The sequence below is a fragment of the Pteropus medius genome, unplaced genomic scaffold (genome assembly GCF_902729225.1).
Source record: "Pteropus medius unplaced genomic scaffold, Ma_sr-lr_union100, whole genome shotgun sequence".
Classification (NCBI taxonomy): Eukaryota; Metazoa; Chordata; class Mammalia; order Chiroptera; family Pteropodidae; genus Pteropus; species Pteropus medius.
In genome coordinates this window covers 8,759,749-8,781,234 of record NW_024351729.1, presented here as the reverse complement: position 1 = coordinate 8,781,234, position 21,486 = coordinate 8,759,749, and the positions used below count along the sequence as shown (strand labels likewise).

The window sequence follows — 21,486 nt, the reverse complement described above, 5'->3', positions numbered from 1 at the left end:
TCTAAAGCAGCATAAGCTAAGGAAGATAATGCTTAAAAGGGAATAATATACTCAATGAAAAAGTTTCACTTATATGACAGAATTAGGCTGACTAATTTGAGGGATATTTTCTAGTATTGTTACTACATTCATATGTTTGTATGTGCATGACCTCATACACATGGTTTCTTGGTTGAGCCAATCTGAGGGTTTTGTCATTTAGGTGTTCTCTAGGAATGTAATAGTGAAGTGTTAATGTTTTGACTGCACAGTTTCCAAAGAGCTATGATTTTTTTTATGGTTAATGAACATGAAAATATTAATGAACTGTAGAGACTGAAATGAAGACTATTTTAGAAAAAACTCAGCATGTCTCCCTCCAGACTGGAGCTCCGTTTGGCTGCCTGTTTACTAAACATTTCAGAAGCCAGAAGAAAACGCATTGTTGAGGAACATAGTAAAAGCAACTCTTCTTGGAAAAAATGGTAGGAACAACAGACAATTGAAGAGGATATGCAGTGTTTTGATTATCAATACTCTGCAGACAGTATCTGTAGAACACTCTTCCTAGATTTCCCCCCTTGTTCTTGGGCTCTTACAGTTTCTGCAGGATTCCAGGACACTGAGATTGATCAGTTAATCTGATGTGCACATATGCTGTTTTCCAAAAGCCTGCATGTATTCAGCAGTCCGGTTCTTCACATTGGAGATTAAGTGTCTGAAATGGCCACTGTTTAGGATATTGACAGGCTCCTGAGCAGGATATAGTTACATAAAGGTTTAATGTTCTCCTCAAGGGCTATTTATTTGATCATTAATAGAATGGCATAATTGTACATTATGCTTTTTGTTCTGTAGATTACATGAAAAATAAACTTGCCAAATACCAACAACTTTCCCAAGCACTCCTGCCAGTAAAGCCCTTGCTGTCATTACAGCACTATTATATCTATTCCATTTTCTCCATATAATGACTGTTAAGCAATTGCATATAAGTGATGTGCAAAAGATCACTTAGCAGTTCAGGAGATTGGAACTCAAGCCTCCTTACTCCCTGGGCCAGTATTTACTATGAAAGATACCACTTTTTTTTTTTTCTTTTTTTCGTCCTTGTTAAAGTGTTGCTGTAATAACACACAGTTCTAGATATCATTTGTTTTTACTCACACACCCACCCACCCACCACAGTGTATTTACAGTTTTACAATGGTTTAAATAGAAAAGCTTTGTTATTAAATCAAGTTTCTTGGCAACAGGTGAGCTTTAGGACCATAGCCCCAGAGCATTTCAGATAGTATATTTTAATTTCTGATAGTTATTTTTGATTTGGTTACAGCTTTTCATGAGAGAGAAGTGTTTCCCCCAGCCCATTTCTAACGATTAGCACATTTAAGTTACTGTCTTGCAGTAGCTGGAAATGTCAATGGAAATTCCTGATAATTGCTGATAAGAAAACGCCTCTGGAGTCAGCATACAGCTGCGCTTTTGCACTCTCTTTGTGGGAAGAGCCTGCTTGGGCTCCTCATTGTCAGACACAGTACATCTAATGGGATTGGGTTACCTGTCTCTGTGATTAAGTGAATGTGCGGAGACATTTGTGGAAGCCACACACTGATGGACGCCTGGGTCTCAACTCACAGTTTTTATCAGCTTATTAGTAGCAGCAGCTCAAATGGAATTATAGCTATTACACCCCATTACAAATACCAAACAATTTACTTCTGCTGAGATTCAGACTGACAGCTCCTCCTGCCAGCAGTAATTTTTTTTTTTTGTATCTGCATGCTTAAGAAATTGCAAGAGAAAGTGTTTCATTCTTTCAGCATTTGATTTAATTGAATCATATGAAACTGAGAATAAAAGCTTTTCAGAAGATTTAGGATGAAAAAATAAAATAAAATAATCTCTTCTTCTGAGAGCTAGAGTATGTTGAAAAATACATTAAAAAGGAGACTGTGTGATCTTCTTGCTTCATCTTTTATAGTTATGAAAATGCAAGGAGGGTAGCACTAGTTAAGAAAATGACCTATTGTTTTACAGATACCTTAAAGGCATTTATTTTAAAGTGAGTGGGATAAAACTGTATCACCTATAAGTTTTCTAATTAAAGTAATGTGAAAACATTTAAATGGTCCAAAAGGTCTTAGGTAAGAAAACCTACTTATAAATTTTAGACCTACACCAGGGCAGGGCTGTATTAGATGCTCATTTGGCTTTGAGTGAGTGACATAAGTTTTATCTTTTCACGTTATTAAAATTAATAGCATAGGGCTGCTGTAAGCTCTGTAGTTCCTGAGTGTAACTTATTTTTCCTCTCTTCTGAAAAGATTAATTGTTAAGCTGCCAGGGGACAGGGCGACAAAGGTATAATGGCCTAGCGAAAGCTTTAATTACCGCCTGAAAACTTTTGTCCTTCACTTTGAATTTGCTTTTGTAGACTTAAGGGGGGCTTTTAAGGGGCCTGAACCAGGCTCATAAACTTCAGAAATAGCTTTGGGGTTACGTGTGGCTGCCATACACTATAGGGCAGCGTTCTCCTCCAGGTTACATATTCAAGTGAGTCACAAGCCACTGGAAGCTGGAAGTCGTTAACATCTGAAGGCTGTTGGTGGCCTCTGAAAAGGAGATGGTGGAGGCAGAATGGTTTCTAATAGACAGGTGCATGCATCCCAGAAACCTCTGCTTCAGGCACTAATTGGCCTATTCTAGTTTTTCCAGATGTCAGATTTTGATTCAGACAGTTTGATTTCTGGGGTTGGGAAGGAAAAAATTGATAAAGCCTAGAAGATGAGATTGACAAAGAGCAGAATTTAGAGTGACATGATTTGGCAGTTGAAAAAAGAGGCTACGTCTTAGGCCAAGTTAAGAGACACCAGAGCGTAGAGTCTGAGATGAGCAGTCTGGTTATATTGGAAGTTGCAATGAGAAGTGGGCATTGCTACGCACGAATTTTATGATCAGGTGATGTCACTTCAAAGGTGACATCACAGAATTTTTCTGTTGAACTAAATTTAATTCTATCAAAAGAAATAAAGTATTACTTTTTATCACAGAAAATAATTTTTGCATTTACGGTTTTTTTTCTTTACAAGGTAAAAACATCCTGAACTATCAGTGCTCAATATATTTTCTGATCAAGACTATAGCAGATCCATTATTCCAACAGCAGCTTCTTTCTTTACATATATGTCTTTTGATGAAGGATAGGCTTCAGGTAGACCTGAATGCTCTTCAATTATTGATGTCCTGTTTAAATCTGAATACTGCATTATGTAGAGAGTCTACCTTAAAACTGCATTTCATCATTTTTCTGAGCATGTACATATCAAACATTTTCCATTTCCTCTTCATTAAAATGAACTTTGGGGTCCAAGATTTAATAACATTCTTTCCCTGAAGATGATCACATAACCTTTGTGGTTAAGAAAAAACATCTTCAAGTTTTAACCTGTGAAATGATAGTGTTGAAGTCAGCCTTGATTTCATTGATAGCATGGACTGAAACATGCTAAAGAGTTGTATTTTAGGTCGGGAGCCAAAAATCTTGAGTTGGTTCATGCACTGAAAGGAAATGGGCTCCAGGTCTCATGTTGTAAGATTTAGTGGGACAACTTGAATTTGAAGAATCATAATTGTTTAAACAAAAACCTGCTTATCTTAATATTGCTTAGTAAAGTGTTCAAAATATTTTCAAATAAACTTTATTTCAACTTAGCAGACTGTCTTTTTTCAAAAAGTATGTTTGAAGAGCAAAGAGCAAATTGATAACTCTCAGCAAACATAGGACAAGTTATCTTGAATATTAATCAAAAGAAGTAAAATTTGCTTCTTTGTTCTTTATCTCTCTTGCTAAAATAGTCATACTACACTGCAAATGAAAACTCAAAGTCATAACATAAAACTTTTAGGTGTCTATAATATATATTTATATATAACAACTTAATGAAAAATCTAAATACTGGATAAAAGCAAAACTAAAATAAGTACATATACTTTAAAAAAATTTATGTTTGTATGTATATTTTAACATAAATTTATAAAAAATTTTGATTAATCAGATTAATTTGATAAAGTTGAAAAAATTAAAATAACCAATTGTAAAAAATACAGAGTTGTTTAAGACTGATAAACAGTGCATAATTCCTCTACTTTGGGGAATAAAGAACTGGAAGAAATGTGAAACTTTATGGCAATTAGGAGGTGGGACAAAGGGAAATGTTGGATCTTTTTTTTTATTTTGTATGCAAAAATTTTTTATACAGATTACAAAAAAACAACTAGTGGTACAATAAAATATAGCTTCTTTTTTTAGCTGTTTGAAAGTTTAATGATTGTTTTTTAGAATTTTACCTTTTTAAGGGAATTCTATTCTGGCTGCCTGAGTGAAGACCTTTCAGTCTGTCAATACAGAGATTCGGGAGGGAATCCACCCTTGCTTGGGAGAGTGGACCTGATTCCCGTGTATCTGCTCACTGATGTTGGAATGGGAGGGTGTGGAGCTGTGGCCAGAAGTAAGAGAAAGTTTGGAGTAGTGTGTCATTTCTTAATGGAAACCATTTTTACAAATCAGAACAGCTCGTGACAATATAATCATTCCGAAACTCCCCGGGAAAAGTTGACCTTGAAGACTTGTATCAACAATAAGCTTTCATGAGTTGCAGTGGCACACTGTGTCTTTGTGACTCATCCTTCCACTTTCCACGCCGTGACACCATGGAGCACTAACTGCTGTGGGATGAGGCAAATCAATCATTTTGTCCCTTACGAATTCATGATAGATCATAAGGAAACAGTAGTTTTTAATGAGTTCCTTAGACTCTTCAGGGTAGAACGATGGTGTGTTTGCCCATCTGTGTCTTATTTTCTTGAGCAGGGGTAATGATGAGGTTGAAAAACCACTTAAATGTTAACTTCTACCCCTTTTTCCTCTGCCTTTTTCCCTTTTTTTCCCTATGCACAACTCTCTTTAAGATTTTCTTTAGAACTGAACTGTCACATGCTTGATTTCAGCCCCAGGGGTAAGTTTAATTTGGAAAATTTGAGCTATGTCACTTGAGGTGTTTTTGAATTAGGCAAATTGGGAGAAAAGAAAGACCTTTTGCCTGGACTGTCTAGCTGTACTACGGTTAATTACGACATGCAGAGGCTCATAACCTTTGGGGAAAAGTCCGGCCTTAGGATAATTGCATTCTTCTCTGTATGACCTCAGAAATCCCTCTATGATGTTGCCTCATTTTTATTTACATTTGGGATGTAAATTTGGACTCTAGCTGAGCTACATCAAGCACTAGAAATAGGAAATGAGACTTGTTTCCAGAGGAGAACCTCACTTTGTGCTGCATTTTAACACGACCGGACAATCCAAGTATTATTTCCCAGGGAAATCCGGGCCCCAAATTTGCTTTCCTTTTTATCCAAGAAAGAGTTAAAATTCAACATGGGGGAAAATATGTTTCACACAGCAATGAAGAGTTCAGAATTGTGCAGACCAGAGTAATGATTTTAATTGTCTTCAAAACAATTATGTTCAATTACGTTAAATCTCAAATTAGCTAGTACATGAAGTTCTTCATTACATCACGACCAGTCCACCCCAGATGTTCATCCCGCGTAGGAGACGGTTGACAGTCGGAGGCTCTGGACACAGTGTTTCTCTCTTCTCTTGCCCTTTTGCTTCATTGGCAGCTACTGTACCTCATGATTTAAACATGGACATTTCTAATTAAATGAGAGCTCAGCTGCATTCTTGAACTAATTTATAACATTTGATTTGAAATGTAATAGCTTCAATTTTCATCTGATTAAAAACAGTCATATACTGTACATGGTTACTATTTTGATGCTCCAACATGCAGTTTTTATTTTTACATTCCCCTTTCTACACAGCTGTTCATCTAATATCATCCAAATTTTTTTAATTTTTTTTTTTTTGTAACAGCTTGCTTAGGCATTCTTATAAGGCAAAAAAGTATTCACATTCTAGGATCTCGCTATTCTCAGAATAATGAAGAGACATTTTTTACTAGGGTAACCCCCTTCTCAGGGAAACCAACTTTCAAAGAATTTAACCAACTTTCTTTGGGAAGAAGAGCATTGGAGAACATTCCGATGTGATATAAAAGATAGTTGATGTCGATATATGTAATTCATATATGCTTTGTACGTAGAAATTCTGAATCATGTATTTCAGAATTTTTTTTTATATCAGCTGTAAGCTTGCTCATATCTTAAGGAAGGGGTTATTAAAGTAGGGAGCGAAATTGGTATCCAGGGCATTTATAAATACTGTCAAAATCATTTGCAAGTTTTTATACATGTGCTTTTTTGTATCCATACATAGGCACACACACTCACACAAAATTTTGCATATAATTTTAGTTTAAAAACTTCTAGAATAAAGGGCACAGCAATGCAGAGGTCAGAGGTGCGAGCAGCCTGGGCTTCAGGATCTGTGAAGGACTTCAGTATGACTGACTGGCCAGAACTTAGAGGTGAGATGGGATGGGGAAGACATTCCTGGGAATGTTGAAAAAGCACAGGAGGTGGAGGTCGGATCATGAAATCTTACATGCCAGGTGAATGAGTTCAAACCTTATCCTAAAGTCGATGGGAAAAATGGAAGAATTTTAAGCAAGAAAGTGATATGATTGGCTTTGAATTTTAGAAGGATCCCTCTGCCTGCGTGATAGAAAATGGACAGGAACAGGCAGACCAGTTTGGAAAGTTCATGGCGGCCTAAGAAAATAGGGAATGGAGAGAGATTCCATAGGATGGTGTGGGGTGGGTGGGGAACAAAACAGTGATATGAAAATGTCATCACTTAACAAGTGATGGAAGAAAGGAGACCTGGAGGGAAGGAGCACAGGTACATTTTTTACATGCTGGTATTTGGCAGTTGGATATATAGTTGGGAGCTAGGAGGCACATAGATCTAGACTTCCTTTCACTCTGCCCCTCATTCCAACTAACTAACTAACTCTCTCATTCTCTCTCTCGCTCTTTCGCTCTCTCTCCAATCCTTCCTCTTCTCAGTATACTTATATCAAAATTTGGGTCTATACTTAGTGGTTACATTGTTGTAACAATGTAAACATTGTTCACAACGAATCATTTAAAATATTATTATTTCACTCTTTCTGCACAACTTTTTTGCTGGAGTTGACCATTTTTTTTGATTGTTTACTTCATTTTTTATATACTTATTATTACTGGTTTAACTTCAAACTGTCAATGACAACATTTCTCCATGCATTCAGACAGAACACTCTGTGTGTTGAATATTCTACCAATTTCATCCTCTTAAAGAAATATCTTCTAGAACTCTCTGACCTTTTCCAATTAGGACTGTTTGCCCTCAATTTGTTGAGAATAATTGTCATTCTAGGATCTCTGGGGGGTTCCCTTTATCTTTCTCTATGTTGGATTCCTGGATTCCTGAATCCCATTTTCTCCCTCACCCCTCTCTTTTAAAATTTTTGTCCTTGTTTTGGTGGAACACATCCTGTATTAGCCTTCAAAAAACAGAGAAGTACATTTTTATCACCTTGCATGTCTGAAAAATGCCATCATTCTACTTTCACATTTAATTGTTAACTCAGCCAAGTATAGAATTCCAGGCCTGTATTTTGAAAACATTGTGTCAATAAATTCTTATTTTCATGTTGCTATTGAGACTTCTGAAGCCATTATAATTCCTGATCCTTGTATGCGATCTGTCATTTTTCTCTGGATGCCTAAGATCTTCACTTTGTTCTCAGCATTCTGAAATTTCTGTGACGTTCCTTTGTCTGGGTCTGTTTTCATTCCTTGTTGTGGATACTTGGTAGATCCTTTGAATCCTTGAACCTCTTGACCTTCAGTGCTGGACAATTCTCTTGAATTATTCTACTGATGATTTCTTTCATTTTTCTCAGATTTTTTTTTTTATGGAAGCCCCATTACTTAGATATTGGAACTCTAAAATTGGTTCTCTATAATTTATTTTCTCTTTTTACATTACTATATTTATATAATACTTTCTGGCAAATTTCCTCTACTTCCATAAGTTTTTCATTTCTTCCAAGTGCTTTTAATTTAATCTCTAAATGTTCCTTTTATTTTATTATTTAAAATAACATCGTGGCCTTGTCCCATGAATGCAATGTCACTGGATAATTGACATTTTTTTCTTCCTGCATAGTGTCTGTTCTCCACTCTAACCCCACCCCCAGGTTTTTTTTTCTTGTGTGTTTTAAAGGCTTTCTTCAAATGTCTGATAATCCATGGTAGGCTACTTAGTTTAAGAGTGGACACCACAAGACTGAATGGGTATTCAGAGTATGTAGGTGAGGTTTGTCAGGCTGATCTGGCTGAGTTGTTTCTTTGGCGATCTTATATGTTTTTTTGTATTTTCCTCTTGGGCTGTTCACATTCCCCAGAGAAGGATCTTCCAGTCTTCAGCCTGGAGGGTAGACATAGCTGCCTGTGTTTTAGGAGCTGAGTAGTGGAAGAGGGCTAGAAAAGTCTCAATCTTTAGCTTGTGAATATGCTCTTAATTTCCTCTTTTTATTAACCATCTCTGCCCTTACCTGTGCCCAGTATCTCCCAGCCTAGACACCATGGATTTTACCTCTTGTCTCTTCTTCCGCGGTTGCAGGCAGGGCCGTTGCCCATCTGTGTGGAGGAGGGTGGGATCCTTCCATGCTTAAACAGACTTCCCACCAGTCTCCCTCCTTTGGTTTCTGCCTTTGGTCTTTCCCTCCCAAAGTGAGGTCGTCAGTTCCGACCACTTTCAGGTACCTGTGGTATAAAGTAGGTTGCTGCTGTCCTTCTTGCCGCCTTGGATCTAATCACCTACCACTCTTACATCTGCTCAAGTTCCAATGCTATTTCCTCTTCTTCCTGTTCTATTTGAGTGAGTCAATGCTTTTAAAAAATATCTCTTTACCGTCTTTTTCCTGGGGACTTGGGAAGAAGTGAAAGTCAACACAGGGACCCACACTCCCCTTTACTTGGAAGTCTCCACTTCTCTAATTCTCCTGATGATTTGTAATTATCAAGAATCCTTCCAGAACAACGAATTCATCTAATTTGGAATCATTGGTAAATCTACGGGAACATTATTCTTTCGCCTGATGTCTAATTCAGTGTTGAAGATGTTTAGTCTTATTTTCTGTACTTTCTGATATTTTTATTGACCATTTCTCGAAGGATTCCTGTGGGTCATAGTGCTTGCTGTATGTTTTCTACTTCTTCCTTACTCGGTGTTTTCACATGCAGGAGCCAGAGTTTCTGAAACTTGACCTGTTTCCCATTCACATACAAACCTTCATGAGAAGGATTAAATGAAAATGGAGGGGAGGGGCCAGAGCAGAAGTTACTCAGAAATTCTCCAGTGATCTACCAGTGCAAATGGACTTACCTAACATGTACGTTCATACTGTCTAGCTTTAAAAGTCTGGACCATAGCTATAAATTTTGTAAATGATGTGGAAACTTGCTTTTTGTTTTATGTCGTTAATGAAATAAAATCATGTTTGTTCAATGCCGTATAATTGACATTATTTAGAAGCCTGGAAAGAAAAAGTGTGAGCTAAGTAAGTTATATGTATAAAGAAATAGCTCTTACATGATTGAGTTTCTTGTGATTTATCTCAAAATATATAAAACATTAATGAACTTGATTAGAATTATCAGCCTCGTTAGATGTTTTTTCGAGTATTTTTATGACTTGGAGGACATGTGCCATGACAAATTCACACGACGTCAACACTTGTGTGATAGTCTTGAGACCCTTTGATTACTTTATTACAGATTGTCAAAACATGGGTTGATCTGGCAAATCAGGAACAACTTTTCACTTCAAGAATTTTCTACTCTGATTCTCCAGTTGCTATGGAGATTGCCTTATAAAACAGCCTTGGATTTGGTTGAGATTAGTCAATTTAGATGCTGGGTTCTGATATAGTTCTCTCCACCATCAGCACTGCCCTCGTTGCCATAGCATGAAAACAGTGGTTGATTTTACAAGCATACTTTAACATAGTTTTAGGACATAGCATTTAATTTGAGAATTATACAATGCTGCCACCATATAAAAAGCTGAAAAAACAAGGGATGGTGCATTGGGAAAATACTTAAAATATTAAAATTGATTTCCAGTGACGTTAGTCCATTTTATCTCCTGTGAAGGAGAATTATCAGGTTGTTCACCCATGCTTATTCCTACAGGCTTAATAAATGCAACAGGATTATATCTACCTCGTAAAACAGATACTGATGAGGAATAAAAAGGACAAGTGGGAGAACTGAGATAAACTAACCTATTCTTCCGTGACCAGCAATTGTAGGTGAACCTAATCATACTTGGAAAAGCCGCACTCTTTTCTCTTTCTTTGGCTCTGTGGTAAGCCGAAATTCAAACAAGTTAAAACTCCTTGGGGCAACACAGAGCTGTTAGATAAATGGTCTTATCTTTTGTCTCTGAGATGGACAATTCTAAGGCCCATCCATTTCCATTGCTCACAGCGCTGATTAGCTTGGTAACGCATCCTTGTATTGGCTTTCTCTCCTCTATGTCACTCTTGATGTATATTTAATAGGGTTTATTGAAAATATTGACAAGAATAAGTGTACTATAAGAATCTTCTAGTTGGAGTGAATAGGTGAAGTGCATGAAATCTTGCTGCCTGACTGTATACTTTTTGTAATTCTTTCCTAGTCGAGAAGTCACTTGTAAGATTTAGAGTTAAAAACTGTGAGACCTACCTTCCTACTCAAAGTTTAGAGGCTCATGGTTTTCTGATTTTGAGTAGTTATTAGTTATCTACAGTCCCCAGGGACTGAAGCTTTATGATTACTGATGGTGTTTAAAAGAATGTGGACCTAATAGGGGTTTTATAACAGATGATTGATGCCACGCTAACTTTTTGAGCCCAGGTGCCCTGACCGTGGAGATGCTTTTCCTGAATTCCTTTTCCTTTTTATTCCTGCTTCCTAGCATTTGTTGTGACTTCTAGTGTCAAGGCCTCTAGGATTAGAAAATCCTGAAGAAATGACATAGTGATACTAGTGGTATTGATGGGCCTGAAAGATTAAGTGTGTCAACTCATCTTCCACACCCCTGGGCACCCACCAGCCCACCTGCCTGGTCTCTACTGGTCAAACTGAGAGTGATTCTTCAGGGGACCCAGAGCATGTGATAATAGTAATGGCGACAACATATGATTATAACATCATCATTAATTAGATTATCATTTATTGTTTAACTATTAAAATTGCATATATTAAATTACTCATTCTTCAATTTTAATTAACCAAAAATATATAGTGGGTTAATTTCTTGAGATAGTAATTGTTGTGTGTTTTTTTCCTCTATAGCCTATGTGTGACTGTTTCTTGGGCAGTCTGAGTTATCTGTTACCTTGAGGGGTATAGAATTGTTATAATCAGAATGAGGAAGTGACAGTTACTGTTCATGTTTGAATTTTTGCCAGCCAAAAGGAGAGGCCTTGGAAAAGCAGGGAACGAAGTGTTCCATAGCAATAAAATAGAGAAAGAAGGAGGCCACTTTACTCTCTGCTCTGAGGAGATGAAGACTAGGGCGGGATTTGAGCGGAGGGCATTACAAAGAGTCTTCCTTTCCCAAATTTTGAACCAATTGAACAGTAGAGAAAGGCAGGTGAGAAATGGAAATATTAATTTTGTTATTAATAAAACTCATATTGACAGTTGGATTTATCCAACTGGAGAATTAGATTCATTTAGCCAGTCAGGGGCAGCACTGGACAGCACAGGCCTGTCCTTGGAAAGCTTATGGCAAGGAGGAGTGGACCAGAATGTGTGTTTCCTGCTGAGAGCTACCTTTAAAGAAGGAAGAAAGAGGAAGGGATAGGCCTACGCACACCCAGCTTCTCTTCCAAAGTCCCCATCAGGGAATGAATGTTGAGAAGAAGCAAGGTCAATGTCTTAATTTCCCAGGGTTGCACTAACAGAATTCCACAGACTGGGTCATTTAAACAAGAGAAGTTTACGTATAAACATAGTTCTGGAAGCTAGGAGTCCAAGACCAGGGTGTCAGCAAGGTTGGTTCCCTCTGAGGCCTGTGAGGGAAGGATCTGTTCCATTTTGGCTTGTAGATGGCATTCACATTCACATGACATTCTCCTTGTATATATTATCTGTGTCCAAATTCCCCCGTTTTATGAGGATACCAGTCATATTGGATTAGGGCCCCACCCCACTTCCAGTATATGACCTCATCTTAACTAATTATGTCTGCAGTGACCCTGTTCCCAAATAAGGCCACATTATGAGGTCCTGGAGGCTACAACTTCAACATATGAATTTTTTTTAGGGGGTAGTGGATACAATTTAACCCATAGTAGCTAGGAAGCCGAAGAACTTTCCTTATGTGGGAAAAATGTCAGTAGCAGGCAGGAAGCATTTTTCTTCAAAAGGAGACTTAAAGAGGTGGGCGTGGGATGTGTGGAAACAGGCGTCCCCACGAGAGGTGGCAGAGAGGCGAGGGAAAAGGGATGGGAGGACTTGACCTGTCGGGGGGTGGAGTGGAGATGGTGAGAGTTTGGGCTAGGCTTGAGACTACTGAGAGGCTGTTGAGTGTTTTCTGTAACCCGTAGCCAGGAAAATATGTGGTTGCCAAACACACACGTGGAAATCAAACTAACTCATGCAAACTGTCTGTTTGCCAATTTAGGAGCATTGGTTGGGTGGAAGGACTAAGTTCACTCTTCATTGCTGTGGGGAGTAGGCTTTATACTGAAGACTGTTTACACATTGCTGATACGTTAGCCAGAAGAAGGATTCTTGACCATCCCCAAGACTCTGCCATGTCCCGTTTGAACTACTCCGTGGAGGCAGCCCCAGCTTCTCAGTAGCCCCGCACTGGAAGAGAGCAAGAGGTCCTTACAAGGGGAGCACTATAGGAAAGTGACAGGCCCAATCTCATTCTCACCCACGTATTACATATGTAGTATATATGTGCCCATGAGTTTTTGAGTCAGCATGAACTAAACAGTTACATCCCATCAAGTGGCTAGATGGGGAAGTCGAATAGTAAGTGGGCAAACTAAGAATTTTGGAGGTGACTTAACTTGAGTTCATATCCCAGATCTGCTATTTAATTGCCAGCTGATTTTAAGAAAAATTTTTAGTCTTTTTATTTTTAGTATTTTTTGTTTTTGTATCTATAAAATGGGGAATAATCTCATCCTGTCAGGGTGGTTACGAGACGTAAGGCCTGTGTGTAGAGCCCCTGGTTCTCTGCCTCCCACCAATGAATAGCCGCCACTATTTTTAATGTTCTCTCTGGCTTTACAGAGGAGAGTGCTGAGTTGGGGCCCAGTGTGTTCTCCTCAACTGTAAAGAGAGTGGATCCCTCTGCTCTGTTTTATGTTATCAAGATTCCAAATAAGGTGCCTTTTAAGCAAAGAGATTGCATGACAAGATGTTGGAAAACCACTTGTGCAGGAGATCTCTGAAGCGCTTCTGGCTGTAAAATTCTAAGTTCTATAGCAGACACCCTTCCCCTTATTGCTTCTTCATTTACAAAATGATATTTAGTATGTATTTCAGAGAAATATTAGGAAGATAAATGAAGAGGTATTTGTGCACATCAAGAAGTATTGGAATTCCTGTTGTTTCCATTTACCACAGTAAATACTATTGTGATTATCTGGGAAATATAATAGAGTACCTTCCCCTAAGAAAACTGGGGCCGTGAAATCTGTACTCAAAACAGTTAGCACCACAGGACACAGTGAAACAATGTACTGCATATAGTATGTTATATGTGTTAGGTCACTCAGGAAAGTATAATTCTTTAAATGAACAATATCATGTTTGTACAAAGTGGTAGTTTTTTCAGCATATGCCCTACAAGGGAATGACAAGCTCTTTGTATGTATATCGCCGTGAAAGTACATGTTATATACGAGGAAATAAGATTCTTGGATATGAAGGTATACATATGCATAATGCGCCCTAAACTACTAATATACTATATATTTTCATGGATAACTATATCTCCATGAAAGTGTATAGTATATTAAGAATTTGGGGGTACATAATTCTTATATTTATGAGGATAGAAGATAGGTGAATTTTTTTCATTCCGTAGCTAGAAAATAGATCTAGAAACATTAAGAAACTTATTCATAGTTTTTCATCAAGATAACAGCAGAACAAAGGAGTCTCTCAACTGTTCATTTATTAGATTTGGCGTGGAACTTTTTATTAATTCTTTAAAAAAAATTTCAAGCATTAACAGGTAAGGTGAAAGTTCACCTCTGACCATCACCCCATTCCTGGTTCCTTGAACCACCCCTGCCAACTTATGGCATGAGCATAGTATGCTCATACTGTTAGAATTTAGAATTTCTCCCATGCTTTTATATATATTTACACACACACACACACACACACACACATACATATATATGTACATATATATATATATATATATACACGAATCCAATATAATATTGCTTGTATGTGTTTGCCGTATAAATGCTGTATCATACTATAATTTGTTCATTCAGCAAGATATCTTGGAAATCTATCCATGGCATTACATATAGTTCTAGCTCATTGCTTTTAACTACTGTATAGTTGTCATAGTATGAATGTATCACATTTTATCCAGTCCCCTATCTGTGGATATTCAGATTGTTTCTCCTTTTTTCTCTAGAGCCAAAAGAAATGAATGGAATCATTAGGTATAAGTAATTAAAACTATTTTTCAAAGATTAATTTTTACGTGAAAATTAATCGAGAGCTTATCCTCATTTTCTCATGACCTCATTTTCATAATCCATAACAAGTTTTTTCTTTCGATTTTATTTTTTATCACCATGCCAATGAAAACTCAGTGACACAAGTGAAATTCCTTTTTTAGCAAGTTGTTTATTTTGAATCATAGATGCTGTTATCAGCATATCATTATTTGTAAGCTTATTTGTCCTTTAGAAATGAAACATGACAGAGTAAACAGTAGCATCCAGCGATGTGTTGCAGTTTTGTTTTCCCCCTTAAATTGTTTTCTGCTGTCTCAAGAAAGAACAGGCAACAGAATGTGTCAGTGGAAATGCAATTTAGGAATTGCACTTCATCTCGTTTTTCAGCCTAATGTTTCTGTTCTTTCATCATAAAGATCAGCTGCATTTTATTTTTTTCCAGTCTCTTAGAATAACATCCAGTTCTAGTCAGCATGTTTAATGTACTTCTCGATGTTCTAGCACAATAAATTTTCATATCTCGTGCGTGTGTGCATATGGTAAAAATTTCTTCAAGTTCTAGCCATGTGGGGGAGGAATATTGCGGTTGCTTTGTTAATGCAGTGTTTGTGTTGGAGCGGTTAGGGCCCGTGCTTTAACTCTCAGCGCTGGGCGTAATGAGATGGCTTTGATGGTGGCGTGAGAGTTTAGTGGGATGGTCACAGCTTCACACTTCAAAGCCGAACATATGGGGTGAATACTGGGTAGCTTTGTGCTCTTTGGGAATGGTTGGGAGACAATTTTTAACAGCTCTGTTTAATGAAGACATTGGAAAAGAAATGCTCTATCTTTAATTTTGAATTGCAAAGAGAAAAATTCCTACCACCCCCCTTCCATAGACTAAACTAAGAATATTTTTTCCTAGGCTGCACTTAATTAGAGGCAGTGCAGCATCACACTACTACACTGTGTTTTCAAATTTCTTCTTTTTCAAAGTACTGTAGCAAGATTAATCGGCCAGTTTTATTTTAGGTATGTGTATGAATTTAGGCAAAAACTTTTAGGGCTATCTGTTTTACCATCTGAGAGGTTTTTATGGCTTCTGGTGGAGAATTTTTTTTCCCTTTCTCCTTAAAAAATTACGAAATAAAAAAATTAAACAAAAAACTTGGCCATATTAAGAGAGCTATACTAAAACTAGAGGATTCTTGTAAGATTTCAATTCTAGCACCCAGTTTAATTTTTAGATTCTGTGCTTTTTTACCTCTACTTATTGAGTATGAGGTAATGGGGTTGAAAATACTCTTTTTGATTGCTGTGTACTCATGAAAAGATTTGCTACTCCTTTGAGTATCATTAGAATTCTGGTTTAAAATAAATAAGCCACATATTTATTCTGTACGTGGGCCAGGGGAAAGACAATTTATCTATTCCTAGAGGAAAGGGAATGATAGGCTTACATTTTTGTCCTAGTTGTACATTTTGGCTGTTATGGAAAATGTAACAAAAGTGAGCTTATCAGTTATATTTCTTGAGCTGCTGAAATGCAATTCTATTTAATAGTTAAATTCAACTCAGTTTATACCAGTAGTCCTAAATTGTTCCTGAAAGAAACAAAAGCATAAGGGAAAAGGGCAATATTAGAAACCACTATAGACGTGAAGTACATGTTTAGTATAAGGTGGGCACATACACTTAATTAAGCAGATTCTTAAATACTGCCTTCATGTACTACTTTAACTCAATGAAATACTACCTGTTGGCCACACTTGTCTGTTATAGGCTCAGAGTAAAACATTTTTGATAGTAATATGAAGCTTAAACTTCATTGCACAGAGGAACATCTCATTGCATTGATCCTCCTTTTGCAAAGAGAAATAACCAAACTCATAGATATTTCTAAAATGAAGATGGAAAATGATAAATCTACCTGTATAGAAATGGCTAAAAATAATTTTTGAGTAAATAAGGTCAGCTAATTATGAAGGTTAAAAAATATTTTTAAAAATATTGTCATCAGATCAGCTTTTTCAGAATATAACTAGTGAAAATGGAAATAACTCATAATGGTTGTGGGAAAAAGTTGTCAAAAATGGAAGAAAAACTAAAAAATATTGTTCTTTTAATAAAGAACAATTTAGGAAGCTGCAGAGTTTTATTTTTACTTTGCCTGTTTCAATATGGTGTGATGGCAGCATATTCTTTTAGCACGAGGTGATTCAGATGTTTGTCATGTCTGACTCTACTGACTGGCTCTGGTAGCCCACTGGTATATGTGTCTTTGACAGTTGTGGATGGGACTTCTGTTCCAAAGACAGTTCATGAAACATGATGACAGTGGTGGAAGATTGACCCCATGGTTTCTCACCACAGATAATTGTACTCTGGCTGGTGTCAAAAACCCAGCTTGCATTTCGTTAGCATGGTGACCCCTTCCTCATACTTGCAGGTTTGGGATGGTCACTGCTATTCCCCGTTTGCAGTGTCCAACATCTACAAAGTGCTTAGGAACCAAATTCAATTCATTCAACTTAACAGACCTTGATTGTTCAAGGAGTTTGAAACTTAGATGGAGAAACAAAAGTTTTGATGTTATAGCTAATGAAAGCTGTAAAATACCATACAGACACGAGAGGGAGAAATGAATTTCAGTGAAGGGAGAGCACAGTTATGAAGCAGTGTTCATTCGATAGTTCCGGTTTCTTGGTAACCATTGGAAATGCTGAAAGTCTCTGTCTGGGAATGCTAGACTCCACTGTAGAGGTTAAAATGGCTTTGCAGGAAATGCACACAGAGCTGTTGCCTTAGATAATAATACCACTTACCTGAAAGCTGATGGGACTTAGTTCCCTACAGGCTTGCGCTTGACGTGTTCAGAATTTTTATCTTCTTTAAGAGGCCTATTTGTTTGCATAATTTGAAATTACGTGAAATGATTATTATATAGAGTAATCGTGAAAATAAAATGATAAAATTAAAACTAGCTCTTTTGAATACGACATTTATATCACAAATAAAATACTTGCTAGTAAGTATTCTTCTGACTAAATTTGAGACAGTTCTTTGAAATGCAGACAATTTACATTTACTTTTCAGCAAAATTACAAATACCTACCTTGGGTTGTGACCATTAGAAACAGATTACCTCCTTGAGTATGAAGAGTATACTGTACTGTCTCTGTTACTAAGTATCATTTTGGTTTTGGTTGTCTTTTCATTGTATGAGAATAATGAAATTTTTATTTTCTTCTTCGTTAGAGAACAAACATGAAGTTTGATTCCTTTCACCATGAATATGTGTAGAAGAGTTAATAGAAGGGGAGTGTTGTTAAAATATACAGGGATTTCTAGTAAGCAGGGACATACCAATTCAGGAAAGAGTTCAGAATTTTCAAAATTCAGAGCAGCGGTGTAGGCTTCCCAAGGGGCAAGAAAGCCAGCACTTCCTGAGTACTGTGTGCCTACGAGGTACCTGCCAGACGCTTCCCTTAGTTTATCTAATCTTAATCTCTTTATCTGTTCTATGGCATAGTTGCTTTTCTTTCTTTTTCTCTCTCTATTAGTCTCTTTTCATCTCCTTCTTTTTTCCTTTAGTTTTACTAAAGGATTTTAAAGCAAGTTCCAAAGATCATAAAATTAAAGTTCTTTGGTACCATCAAACACCCAGTGTATAATCTAGGCAAATGTCTTTCTCCGATGGGCTTATTTGAATCTGGATTTACACATAGTTCACATATCACATTGATTGTTGTATTTCTGTCTCTTTGATCTAGACTCGTTTCCCCACTGCCCCCGCCCCACCACCTCCCCGCCACCGCCCCGCCATTTACTGGTTGCAGAAACTGGGTCGCCCGTGTCCTACAGAATTTCCACATTCTGGATATGTCTGTTTGCTCCCTTGTTGTGTCATTTAATTTGTATCTTTATATCTCACATTTTCTACAAACTTGAAGTTAGCTCTAGAGGCTTGATTGGATTGAAGCTCAGTTTTTTGGGGGCAAATTCTTCAAAGGCGGGCTATGCACTTCACACTGCATCATACCAGAAGGCCACAATCTGGCGATGCAAACATGAATTGCCTTTATTCCTAATTGACTTTTCATGAGGGTTTCATCCATTGATGATCTTTGCCTGAAACAATTATTTTTTTATGAGTTGCAAAATTGTGATTTTTCTAATTATATCATATTTACTTACACATATATTTTTTGGATTTTTTATATTAAAAAAGTTCTTTTCCTCATCAGTTCAGGCTATCTGGCTACCCTGAAATATAGTTTCTACAGGAAAAACAGGATAAAAGATTATATTTTTTTCTTTTAGTTTCCAAATTTTAGATAAGGAATTAGAGCTTTAGTGGAAGCTTTTTCCCCCTCCTTTTACAGATAGAGAAGCTGTTGCTCAGAGATGCCAAGTAAATTGTTTAAGATCCCAATTAGCTATTAAGGAGCAGAAATGGTTTTTAAACCAATATCTTCTGGCCTTAAAAGCATCTGCTATTTCTACTATCCCAAAATGCACCTTCCACCCGCCAATTGCTGACAGCTGGGGTTGCTACTGCAAATATCTCCCACTGCTTAGCCCTTCAGGAATCAGGCTCCAAGAATCCTCCTTTGCAGCATTTTGGGCTTTATAAACTTATGCAATACTCCAGAACTGTAGCTCCAAATGAAGGTGCTGGCCTGGATGGGCAAAGAACTGGGCAGAGCCAGGAAACGTGTTATAGTATATAGTAGGAGAGGCTTTAGGCATCACAGATTGTGCTTTAGGCTGCTGCAGCAGCCAAAGTATGAGTCACTCTAAGTTATGGTTGGAGCAGATATCAGTATTCCGAACAATTTGGAGAGTTGTCAGATGTTAAGATGGCTTAACATCCTAACTCTCTTAAATGTTCTCCCCTTTCTTCTGCCACCCCGACCCTCCGCCATCCAGGTTTAAGGGAAGAATTTAGCAAACTGCCTAAACATTATTTTACAATTCTGAAACCTCAGTTGACTGTGTGTGTCCTGTCATCTGGCCCCACCCGCTCCTCAGGACAGTGGCCCTTTAGTATCTTAGTGTTAAGGAAGCAGAGATCCCATTGTAAATTTGGGAGATTTTCTTGGCTTCCTGGTGTCTACGATATCATAGGCTTCTAATGCTGGAGTCTCTACCTGACTCAGAGAAAGAACATTTTCCAAGAGTTCATACAACCCAGAAGTATAAAATATTTTTTAATATCCTCCACATTTTACCTCTCTCATCAACATGGCGGTCTACATCAGAAACAAACAAACAACCTTAAAATTTCAGTTGGAGAGGTTTCTCTTGCTTACTGGGGCTAACGGCCCTTTCTCAGCCTCTGATGTCCCATGATATACTTCCAGTAAAGAAGGCCCACATTCCTGCTGGCCTTGGCCAGTACCAAAACTCCCTAAATACCTAAATTTTATACATCAGACAAAAATTTATGCTCTCTCTATCCTCGCTTACAGGAGATTGTAATTAGCCCCATGAAAATGTGCTCTTAGCTGCAAACACAGGTTCTCTGAAGCAGTTCTTTAGAAAAAACAGGATAGCAATTCTGTAATGTGCTTTGAAAAGATAAGGTCAGAGACAGGATCTAGAGTAGTTACAAAGAATGGAAAAAGAGGATAAAAATGTCATTTAGAGTAGTTTTCACAAAATTATATTTAAATATTAGGCTTCTTTACAGAACATCTGGCCCAGTGCTGTCCGATAGGGAGACCACTAGCCATGTGTAGTTACTGAGCCCTTGAAATGTGGCTAGTGCAACTGAAAAACTTAATTTTTAATGGTATTTTATTTTAATTAATTAAAACTAAAATTTAATGACACATGTAGGTAGGGATTACCGTATTGGACTGTACAGATCTGTCCCTTCTACTCTTTTCATTTCTCCTAACAATATATACGATTTGGGGCTGTTATAAAATTGTTCAAAAATGGGAGGTACCAATTTCATTAATCTGAGTGATGAATTTCCTTTGTAAAATTAGATTTGTAATGGCTTAGGCATTTGAACCTCCTCATACAAAGATAAACTTTTATTATGAGACTAACTTCATGGGAAAATAAATTATGCCCAAACTTTGATTTTTAAAATGAGTGTGAATTATATACTTTAGTGGTGATGGTTACACAATGATGGGAATGTACTTAATGCCACTGAATTATACACTTAGAAATGGTTAAAATGGTAAATTTTGTTAAATATATTTACACAATAAAAAATTTATGCTTTATTTTCTTTCATTGGGCTTGATTTTAATTTAATCTTGTTAAAATCTCCCACTGCCCATAGGCCTTGCTGAGGATCTGGTCCTGCACATTCCTGGCTACAGCGTGTTTCAGTCCAGTGAGGCTGACCTGCCTGAGATGTGCACTCTTGACCTGCCTGGGCCTATTCACAAGGAGGGATTTCAGTGCGCTTGAACCTCACCTGGGAGCTGCACCTGCCCGAAGATGTGGTTTAATAGGTTCTCAGTAAGGTTCTGTTCTGCTTTGTTTTTAAACTTGATTATAGCATCCTGAGATACCCTTAGTTTGGCCCCTCCTGCATTATAAATTACAGTTGGAGCTTATTGAATTGGGTGAGGGTCTTCTCTCAGCTGATCAGAGAGGCTAGAAGCCCTTGTTAGATATTTGATGAAAGTCCCCCTAGAGTGATATTCAAGACATATGATGAGCCTTGCAGCATGGCCACTGGTGGTGAGAATGGTTGTAATCCCTGACCCTGGGGTAAGATCCTGGAGGCCTACTGCTATGCCAGGTGTGAGGTTGTATCCTGGGGTTT

At 37.4% G+C, this 21,486-nt stretch overlaps 1 protein-coding gene across 1 annotated transcript; it reads left to right on the top strand.

The window, feature by feature from the left end:
- The first annotated feature begins 242 nt into the window (after positions 1–242).
- On the top strand, positions 243–21,180 carry FTCDNL1 (formiminotransferase cyclodeaminase N-terminal like). Its single transcript, XM_039844910.1, is given in 7 exon segments — positions 243–429; positions 431–467; positions 3,074–3,167; positions 4,322–4,419; positions 4,422–4,490; positions 20,995–21,079; positions 21,081–21,180. Coding segments are annotated over 7 exon segments (564 nt in total). The 5' UTR covers positions 243–348.
- The last annotated feature ends 306 nt before the right edge of the window (positions 21,181–21,486 follow it).